The 10691-nt window shown below is 46.4% G+C and overlaps 1 protein-coding gene across 1 annotated transcript; it reads right to left on the bottom strand.

Annotated features, from left to right (window-relative positions):
* Positions 1-4818: 4818 nt before the first annotated feature.
* On the bottom strand, positions 4819-5748 carry LOC134288308 (cathepsin B-like). The gene has a single exon (XM_062852740.1). It carries the CDS (start codon positions 5746-5748, stop codon positions 4819-4821), a length of 930 nt encoding a protein of 309 aa, XP_062708724.1.
* Positions 5749-10691: the final 4943 nt, after the last annotated feature.

The raw sequence follows: 10691 nt of genomic DNA, 5'->3' as shown, positions 1-10691 counted from the left end.
TTCCCAGGTATACTTCAGGGATTACCCAGGAATTCCTCCAGGATTTATTAGGAATTCTTCCAAAAGTCCGTCATGATTTCCTCCAGGACTTCCCCGAGAATTCCTCCAGAAGTTCCCCAGAAACTCCAGGAGTTCCCCATTAATTCCTCTAGGAGTTTCCGAGAAATTCCTCCAGGAGTTCTGCGGGAATTTCTCCAGGAGTTCCCAAAGAATTCCTGCTGGAGTTTCCCACGAATTCTTCCAGGATTTATCCAGAAATTCTTCCAAAAGTTCCCGATGAATTTCTCCAGGAGTTTCCGAAAAATTCCAAGGAATTCCTACAGGAGTTCCTTGGGAATTCCTCCATGAGTTTCTTGGGAATTCTTCCAGGAGTTCCTTGTGAATTCCTCCACAAGTATAAATTCTTTCAGGAGTTTCCCAGAATTTCCTCCAGGAGTTTTTTTTTTCAAGAATTCTTCCAAGAGTTTTCCGGAAATTTGTAAAGGGAATCCCCGGTAACTTCTCCAGGAAACTCTCTTGGAGTTCCCATGGAATTCCTTCTGGAGTTTTCCAAGAATTCTTCCAGGAGTTATTCAGGAATTTTTCTAAAAGCTTCCCATGAATTCCTCCAGTAATTCTCCGTTAATTTCTCCAGGAATTCCCCGGTATTTTCTTTAGGATTCAGGAATTCCTTCTGGAGTTCTACGGGACTTTCTCCAGGAGTTTTCCAGGAAACCTTCCAGGAGTTTCCTAGGAATTCTTCTAGGAGTTATTTAGGAATTCTTCCAAAAGTTAACTATGAATTTCTCTAAGAGTTTCTGGAAAAATCCTACAGGAGTTCCCAGGAATTCGCCGGGAATTCTTTCGTAAATTTCTCCAGAAGTTTTGAGGAAATCCCCCAGCAGTTCCTCGGAAATTCCTCCAAGAATTTTCTGGGAATTCCTTTAGGAGTTCCCCAGGAATGCTTTCAGGAGTTCCCAGAAAATCCTCCAGAAGTTTATAAAGAATTCTTTCATGAGTTTCCCGGAAATTTCTCCAGGAATTCCCTGGTTATTCCTGCAGGAGTTATTCCGGAATTCCTTCTGGAGTTCCCCGGGACTTTCTCCAGGAGTTCCCTGGGAATTCCTCCTGAAGTTTTTCGAGAAACCTTCCAGGAGTTATCCAGGAATTCCTCCAAGAGTTTACCAGAGATTCCACCAGGAGATTCCCCGAAATTCCTCCAGAATTTATTAGGAAATTTCTCCAAGATTTCCCCGGAAATTCATCCATGCATTCCCCGGTAATACCTCCAGGAGTATCCCAGGGAGTTCCTTCAGAAAGTCGCCAGGGAGATTCTCCAGGAGTTCCGCAGGAATTCCTTCCTGAGGTCTCTGGGTATTCCGCCAGGAGTTCTCCGGGCATTCTACCAAGACCTCGTCAGAAATTTCACCAGAAGTACCTCGAGATTCCCTCCAAGTGTTCTTCGGGGAATCTACCAGGAGTTCTCTAAAAAGTTCCCTAGCAATTCCTCTTGCAGTTCCTTGAGAATGCCTCTTGAGGGAAGAAATCCTGGAGAAATTCCCGCAGAACTTCAGGAAAAACTTCCGGGGAACTTTTGGAGAAAATTTCGGGGAACACCTGGAGGAATTCCCGGGGCACTGCTGCAAAAAAATGCCAGGGATCTCCTAGCAAAATTACCGAGGAACTCCTTAAGGAATCCCCGAGGATAATCAGGAGGAATGCTGGTATTAAAAAAACCTGGGAGAATTCCCGAGGTACTCCTGAAGTTATTCCCGGGGAAATTCTTTAGAAATTCTCGGGGAAATCCTGAAAAAAAAAATGCCGGGGATCTCTTGGGAATATTGCCGAGGAGTTCCTGAAAGAACTCACGTGGCACGCGAAGTCCTGGAAAGTTTTCAATAAACTACAGTGGTACTCTTAGAGGTATTCCCTTTAAACTCCTGGAGGAATTCCTTAGAAACTCCAGAAAAAAATCCTGAAAGAACTTCCGAGGACCTGAAGAAATTCCCACGAAATTCCTAAATATCTTAAACTTTTAAAGAAATTTCCAAGCAACACATTGATTAATTCTCATGGAACTCCTGGAGGAGTTCCCGAGGAACTTCTGCAGAAATTCTCGGAAAACTCCTGAACAAAATACCGGGGAAATCTCATAGAAAAATTGCCGCGGAATTTTTGAAAGAATTCCCAAGTAAGCTCTGGAAGATTCCCGGGTAGCTCCTAGAGGAATACCCGAGAGCAGCTGTAATAATTACCAGGAATTATTACATTTTTCAGAAATTTCCGGGAAACTCCATGAGAACTACAGGATCTCCTGATGGACTTCCTTGGGAAACTTCTAGAGGAATTTTCGAGGGACTCCTGGAGGTATTGCCGTGGAACTGCAGGATGAAATCCAAAAAAAACTCCTGGGCGAATTCTCGCGGAACTCGTACATGCAGTACCGATGAACTTCTTTAGGAAATACCGGGGAAACTCCTGGAATAAATTCCCAAAGCAGTCTTGGGGAATTTCCCGGGAAATTCTTGTAGAGATTTCCGATGAACTCAATAAGATATTCCCTGGAAAAGTATAGATGAATAGCCTCGTGAACTCCTTAGAAACTCCCGGGATAATTTTGGAAAAAAAAAACCGGAGGAATTTCCCAGGAACTCTTGTGGGTACTCTTAAGGAACTACTGGGGAGCTACTGTTGGAGGAATTGCCGATGAATTCCAAGAGAAATTCCCGTCGAACATGCATGATTTCTTGAGCAACTCCCAGAAGATTCGATGAAAAACTTCTGCAAGAACTCCTAGAGGACTACCTGAATAAATCCTTGGCAAACTCCCGAAGAATATTTGCATAAAGTCTCGAGGAGCTTCTGGAGAAAAATTCGAAAAGCCCCAGGAGAAATTCTCGATGAACTCATGGAAGACCTCTTAAGAAGCTGCTGAAGGAATTTTCGAGGATTTCATCGAGGAATTTCAAGGAATTTCTTTTGGAGTTTCTGGAGGTCCTTACAAGGAATTTCTGGAGGAATTCAAACAAAGGAGGAATCCTCTCCCAAAAAAAAAATCGAGAGAATCCTGTAAAATTTTTCAAAGAACTCCGGAAATAAATTCCCTTGTCAATCTTGGAAAAAATCCTGAGAAATTCCTAAGAAACTCTAAAGGTGATCACAAGGAACTCCTGGCGAAATTTCCGAGTAAAGGTTCTTCCCAGTATCTTTATATTCATCTGAGGCCACTAGCTGTTTTAGATAAATTACCCGGCTACCAGGTTTACCACTTGCTGTTCTTTATTGTATTACAGATTCTCCCCAAAATCAGAAAATTCCCTTCTTTGCGAAATAACTAACATTCGTAGATAACTGAAGTTATTTTGAAATTTACCATAAGACAAACCGCGCTCATTGCCTCGCTGATTTTTTTTTAGTACAAACTGCAATGGTTTCAATAGTAAAACTTCATGTGATTATTACATCTCTTTTCGCCGTCCATTGATTAAATAAGGATTTCTGGGGGATAGCTGTCAAGATATTTTACGCACCACACAAATGTCAAATATTGTGGCACGAGTAACGCAAAAGTTATCCCAATTCTGTGCTTTAGGAAGCTATTGCCACAATACAGTTGTGATGCAAAGCTCAGTGGTTCTCAGGGAAATTTCAGGGGATTCCATGGGGTCTTCAATGCGTTTTAATGGGTCTAACAGGCGTTTCAGGGAGCCTCAGAAGGTTTCAACTAGTCGCAGGGGAGTTCCAGAGTTCAAGGAGGCCTCAGAGGGCTTTGAGGGGCTTTAGGAGAGATCTAATGATTGTTTCGGTGAGATTTTTGGTACGTTTTAGGGGCCTCAGAAGCGTACCAGGTGGTTTCAAGGGGTTTCTGGGATTTCATTGGAGTTCCGATGAGTTTCAGGAGCATCTCAGGGGCTCTCAGGGTGTCCTATGAGGCCTCGGAGACGTTTCAGGGTGTCTCAGAAGCGTTTCAGTGGATCCCAGAATAAGTTCCATGAGGCTTCAGGGGCTTAACGGGCGTTTCAGGAGATCTCAGGAGCATATCAGCCGGTTTATGAAGTCTCAGGGACGTTTCGTTGCTTCTCAGGAGAGTTTCAGTGGACTCCAGATGCGTTTAGGAAGTATTTTTTTTAATCTTTTTATTAACTTATGCTAGTTCTTTTCACTTTCAGGAAGTCTAAATGGGTCCCAAGAGGCATCATGGCGTTGAGGAACCTGAGAAGTATGGCAGAGAATCTCAGGAGCATTGCATGAGGTTTCAGAAGGTTTAAGGGGCATCTCAAGGGGTCTCATGCGATCCAGGAGGGCAAAGGGCGTTTCAGGAGGTCTCCGGAGGATTCAGGGGGTCATAGGAGTGTTTAAATGGGTCTCAGGTGTCCATAGTGAGTCATACAGCCTGTCGTTATACAGCTTGTTGCAATCTATAGATCTTCTTCCCCTCCAAGTAGGGCTTCATGTTGTGGGTGGAGGCTTGACGCTCTCCTGCCATTTGGATCAGAGTCTGGTAACGGATACTCTGCATCTGGAGATTTCTCACCACTGACATATCCACTTTCTATTGATCGGATGATTTTTTTGCACTTCTGCCGGGCTGAAACTTTCGAGTAGCAAATTGACATCAACGACTACCGTGTTTTTTTTTTCGAGATATGCTCAATGTTAATTTTCTTTCAATAGCACAACGCTGAGGTCAATAGCAAAAAGCAAATGAGCCGATTGAGAGCAAGCTACCTACTGCGGGCGGTCAATCAAGTCCAAACTCAGTAAAGAAGAGACAAGATTATTCTTTTATATTTCAATCTATCTAAAAAACATCTTAATCTCGCCATAATAATAATCTCATTAAAATTCCACATAGCTGGGCAATCCAGCGTGAACATTTTCCTCGATGCCACAATGGTTTTCACCCCTCACAATCTTGAAGAACCCACAGTCACCCCAAACCTTTCCCCACGTATTGGCCACCAGCCAATACTTGGTTCCCTCTTCAACGCCCCATCCGATCAACTTAATCGCATGTCCTCCATTCAGGCGTCCAGTTTTGTGCCGATAAACTCCACCCGAATGGGGTACCAGATCAGCATACTGCTGGATCACCGCCTGTACCGGTCCGTTGATGAAAATCTCCTCCATAATCTTCTGCTCGTCGGCAGGAACCGAATACGCCACCCGGCCAAACCTTCTATCCCGCAAGCATTCAGTCACGTTGTAACCCGCGTTGCACTTACTGTTGCAGTTCGGTTCATCCGGATGTTCTCCCGTGGTCGGACAATGCGGCGGCATCGGGTACGGATGACATCCTTGTTTGGAGCCGTACGGTCCTCCGCTGGAAACGCCCTGCTTCACCCAATAGGACCAAATCGGCCCGGGAAAGCCTCCGCCACTGCATCCACCACCGCATTCGTAACAGCAGGACAGCAAATCGAACGCGCCGAACACGAACTGTTTCTCGCCCTTGGAGTGGATGCACCACCGGTCGGTCATGGCCGAAGCTCCCGAAACGTACGCGCACGATCCACAACAGCCCTGGGTGCGGATGTCCTGCAGACTGGGGCACTCGGGCCACCTTTCCCGGGCGTCAAACGATTTGGGAAGCAACACATCCTGGGGCAAAATGTTGATGGCCGGATGAAGGCGAGTTTCTTTCAGTTTTTCCAGAGGTATTCCTGGGATATCAAGAAGCCACGCAAACGAGGACGTTGTGCTGTTGAGAAGGATTTTACCGTGAACGGCTGCAGTGAGCACTAATGTTGATAGGATGATGTGAATCATTTTGATGGTGGGATGTTTTGTAATTGACAACGTTGATGAACGGTCTTCTTTTATACTTTTCGAAATCTTTTGTTACAAGCGCTTGCAAATTTGTAACAACGGTTGCTTCCTAGTCTTATCAGCGTGAATCTGTATCACCGGTGCAATACAGGTCTGGTTGTTGCAGGTTGTACTCATTAGAAGTTAATCCAGGTCAAATCTCACTGTTTACATAGAATGTTTGTAAATACGAATCAAGCGTGACACACTTCTACTGGCGTTGACCTGGAATTGAGGGATCGTTTCACGTTGCTCTCTTCTGGAAATGAAGCTAATGTCACCTTAACACGTTGTGAATAAAGTTACAAGCTAACTATTTCCATTATACGAATGTTTAGAAATAATTTTAAATACCAACAGATTTTATCACGATGGACATCGGCAGAAGTGTGAGACCAGTGTATGGGTTCTACATATTTTCCTTAAACAGGGGTGGAAAATTTCATGATCATGTCAAACGAGTCGCAGCCGACGGTCAGCGCAGCCCTCCCTCCTAGCTCTCAGGTAAACATTACCAGAACGGTAAGTACCGACAAAGGAGCCATCTCCAAGATCATCAAGGCAAAACCAAACGAAAATAAGTCTATGTCACCATTCGTTACTATCTGTTTGTAAGGGTGCAGTACAGCGAATGTGATGCGTGGTTTCATATTTCGTATGTTGAATTGCATCAGTCAGTAGTGGAGGAAATATGCCAGCTGTGCCCTGACGAATGTTTCACGAATTTACGGATCTTTTTAAAGGCGTTCTTTCAGGTTTTGTTGATGCTTTAATGGGAGAACAGGGAATTCAGGGGCATTTTAATACTATTGTTACGATCTACCACTGATAATTTTGAATTGTATAATTAAAACCGCTCACCAACAATTATTGTATCTACCCTACAACCAACACACTACACACGCACTCGATCGCCGAACAGATCGATGCTCTAGTACCATGTAGAACCACACAACACAATCAGTTATTAAAAGCAATGGGGCACGTTCGGTGTAGTACCAGATTTGTAGTAATGAGCTGAATTTTAGTATGGTGAGTAGGTCAGTTCTCTGTTTCTGCAATAAAATGATGGAAAAAGCGTGGGTATTATGAGTCCTTGCCTAATTTGATGCTGTTTGAACAAAACTTTGGATAACTATGTTGTTTATGTTGCAAGAAATGGAGAAAATAACAACACTGTTGCCCAAAATTTTGCTCAAACAGCTTTAAATTAGGCCAGGAATCATAATACCCACGCTTTTTGCACTATTTTATTGCAAAAACGGAGAATTGACCTTCTCACCAACCTAAAATTCAGCTCATTACTACAAATCTAGTACTTCTCCGATCTGTCCTATTGAAATAGAACGCACGCTTCTTTTGCTATCTCGTCGGTCGGCCAGTCCGAAGTGACCAACTTACCTTACCGCTCAGGCTGAGGCCGGGGTAGCCTCTGCTGTACATAGAAGCCTTCTCCATTCCACTCGGTCCATGGCTGTTTGTCTCCAGTTTCGCACTCTGCGTAGGGTCCGCAGATCGTCCTCCAATTGGTCGACCCACCTAGCTCGCTGCGCTCCACGTCTTCTTGTACCGGTCGGATGACTCTCGAGAACCATTTTAGTCGGGTTGCTATCCGACATCCTGATGACGTGACCCGCCCACCGTAGCCTCCCGATTTTCGCGGTATGGACGATGGTTGGTTCTCCCAGCAGCTGATGCAGCTCGTGGTTCATTCGCCTTCTCCAAGTCCCGTCTTCCATCTGCACTCCGCCGTAGATGGTACGCAACACCTTCCGTTCGAAAACTCCAAGGGCGCGTTGGTCCTCTGCACGTAGGGTCCATGTTTCGTGCCCATAGAGGACGACCGGTCTAATCAACGTTTTGTAGATGGTTAACTTCGTGTTACGGCGAACTTTATTCGATCGTAGAGTTCTGCGGAGTCCAAAGTAGGCACGATTTCCTGCCACAATGCGCCTCTGAATTTCTCTGCTGGTGTCGTTGTCGTCGGTCACCAGTGAGCCCAAGTACACGAATTCTTCAACCGCCTCGATTTCATCACCGTCGATATGAATTCGGGGTGGCGGGCGCGGTGATTCCTCCCTGGAGCCCTTTGCCATCATGTACTTTGTCTTCGACACATTAATGACTAATCCGATTCGCCTGGCTTCACTCTTTAGTCGGATGTACGTTTCCGCCATCGTCTCAAATTTACGAGCAATAATATCAATATCATCGGCGAAACCAAGCAGCTGAACGGACTTCGTGAAAATCGTTCCACTTGTGTTTATCCCCGCTCTCCTTATTACACCCTCTAAAGCAATGTTGAACAGCAAGCACGAAAGACCATCACCTTGCCGTAACCCTCTGCGAGATTCGAAGGGACTCGAGAGTGTCCCTGATACTCGAACTACGCACATCACTCGATCCATCGTCGCCTTGATCAACCGTATCAGTTTATCCGGGAATCCGTATTCGTGCATAATCTGCGATAGCTGTTCTCGATCGATTGTATCATACGCCGATTTGAAATCGATGAACAAGTGATGTGTGGGCACGTTGTATTCGCGGCATTTCTGCAACACCTGGCGGATGGCGAACATCTGGTCCGTTGTAGCGCGTTCACCCATAAATCCAGCCTGATATTGCCCCACGAACTCTCTTGCAATCGGTGATAGACGGCGGCATAAAATTTGAGAGAGTATCTTGTAGGCAGCGCTCAGTAGTGTGATCGCGTGGTAGTTCCCGCAATCCAACTTGTCGCCCTTTTTGTAGATGGGACACACGATACCTTCCATCCATTCCTCCGGTAATACTTCCTCCTCCCAAATCTTGGTAATGACCCAGTGTAGTGCTCTCACCAGTGCTTCTCCACCGTATTTTAGAAGCTCGCTTGGTAGTTGATCTGCTCCAGCGGCTTTGTTGTTTTTCAACCGGCCAACCTCCTCCTCAATCTCTTGAAGGTCAGGGGCCGGAAGTCTTTCGTCCTGTGCACATACTCCTAGATCTGTTACCACGCCACCTTCGGTACTTGCAACGTCGCCATTGAGGTGCTCATCGTAATGCTGCCGCCACCTCTCGACCACCTCACGCTCGCTCGTGAGAATATTCCCGTGATTATCTCGGCACATGTCGGCTTGTGGCACAAAGCCTCTGCGCGAGCGGTTCAGCTTCTCGTAGAACTTTCGTGTGTCCTTAGCGCGGTACAGCTCTTCCATCGCTTTGCGATCTCGTTCTTCCTGCTGGCGCTTCTTCATCCGGAAGACTGAGTTCTGCCTGTTCCGCGCCTGTTTGTAACGTGCCTCATTCGCTCTCGTACGGTGTTGCAGCATTCTCGCCCATGCTGCATTCTTCTCGTTTTTTAACTGTTCACATTCGCCGTCGTACTAGTCGTTTCTGTGATTCGGAGTCGCGAAGCCTAGTGCTGTAGCCGAGGTACTACCTATGGCGGATCGGATGTGCCTCCAGCCATCTTCAAGTGTAGCTGCGCCAAGCTGCTCTTCCGTTGGTAGGGCCACTGCTAACTGCTGCGCGTAGTCTTGAGCCACTTCTACGTTACGAAGTTGCTCGATGTTGAGCCGCGGCGTTCGACTTCGACGCGTGGTGATAACTGTCGAGAGTTTTGAGCGCATGCATACAGCGACTGAGTAGTGATCCGAATCTATATTCGCACTGCGGTATGTGCGGACGTTGGTTATATCTGAGAAGAATTTACCGTCGATTAGAACGTGGTCGATTTGGTTTTCTGTTTGATGGTCGGGTGATCTCCAGGTGGCTTTGTGGATATCTTTGCGGGGGAAGAAGGTGCTTCGGACTACCATACCACGGGAGGCTGCAAAGTTTACGCATCGCTGGCCGTTATCATTCGATACGGCGTGCAGGCTGTTTCGCCCGATTACCGGTCTGTACATTTCCTCCCTTCCTACCTGCGCGTTCATGTCGCCGACAACGATTTTCACGTCACGCGGCGAGCAACCATCGTACAGTGACCCCACAATTTATGAATCGGCAAAAATGACCACGGTTTATGGATCACTCATTTGATCAACATGGTGATTCATATATAGTGTACAAAATTAAGGTGATTCATCGGTGTGGGGTCACTGTATGTTTGCTCTAACTGCGCGTAGAACGCTTCTTTCTCGTCATCAGGTCTCCCTTCGTGTAGGCAGTGGACGTTGATGATGCTGTAGTTGAAGAAACGGCCCTTAACTCTCAACATGCACATCCTTGCGTTGATCGGCTGCCACCCGATCACACGTTGTCGCATCTTGCCCAACACTATAAATCCTGTTCCCAGTTCATTGGTGGTGCCACAGCTTTGGTAGAAGGTAGCCGCTCGATGCCCGCTTTTCCACACTTTCTGACCAGTCCAACAAAGTTCCTGCAACGCCACGATGTCGAAGTTGCGGGGATGTAGTTCGTCGTAGATTATCCTGTCACATCCTGCGAAACCTAGTGACTTGCAATTCCATGTTCCAAGTTTCCAATCGTAGTCCTTATTTCGTCCCGTGGGTCTTTGCCGATTGTATCGAGTCGTATTTTCTCCTATGTTATTCGCAATGGGGATTTTTACGGGTGGCTTATTGGGCCTACGCCAACACTCCTGTCTCACCGGAGGGCCATCGTGCCAGTTCTGTTTAACGTCCCAACCAACACTGGGACGACCACGCTGATGGGGCTACCACCTTGGATCTAGCTGGGCGTGGTGCAGCGTTTCTTACTCAGCCGCTGGATGCCAGAACAGACGCTGTTTGAGCCGCACCTCCTTGGTGAACAGACACTCGGATCATACCTCCTCAATCTAGCTGAAGTTAGAGGACAACAGTGCCCAGGCTGCACTACCAGCTAAGCACACAACTCTTAGCTGGCGGTCTTTGTCATCGCTTGACCCGTGGAAGCATGAGGTAGGAACTTGTGAGGACCAG

This window comes from Aedes albopictus, chromosome 1 (genome assembly GCF_035046485.1).
Source record: "Aedes albopictus strain Foshan chromosome 1, AalbF5, whole genome shotgun sequence".
Taxonomy (NCBI): Eukaryota; Metazoa; Arthropoda; class Insecta; order Diptera; family Culicidae; genus Aedes; species Aedes albopictus.
Note: the sequence above shows the minus strand (reverse complement) of the source record. Positions and strands in the feature narration are given on the sequence as shown.

Bases quoted from the DNA above. Each gene is read 5' to 3' on its own strand.
- LOC134288308 (XM_062852740.1), bottom strand. From the start codon at position 5,748: ATGATTCACATCATCCTATCAACATTAGTGCTCACTGCAGCCGTTCAC.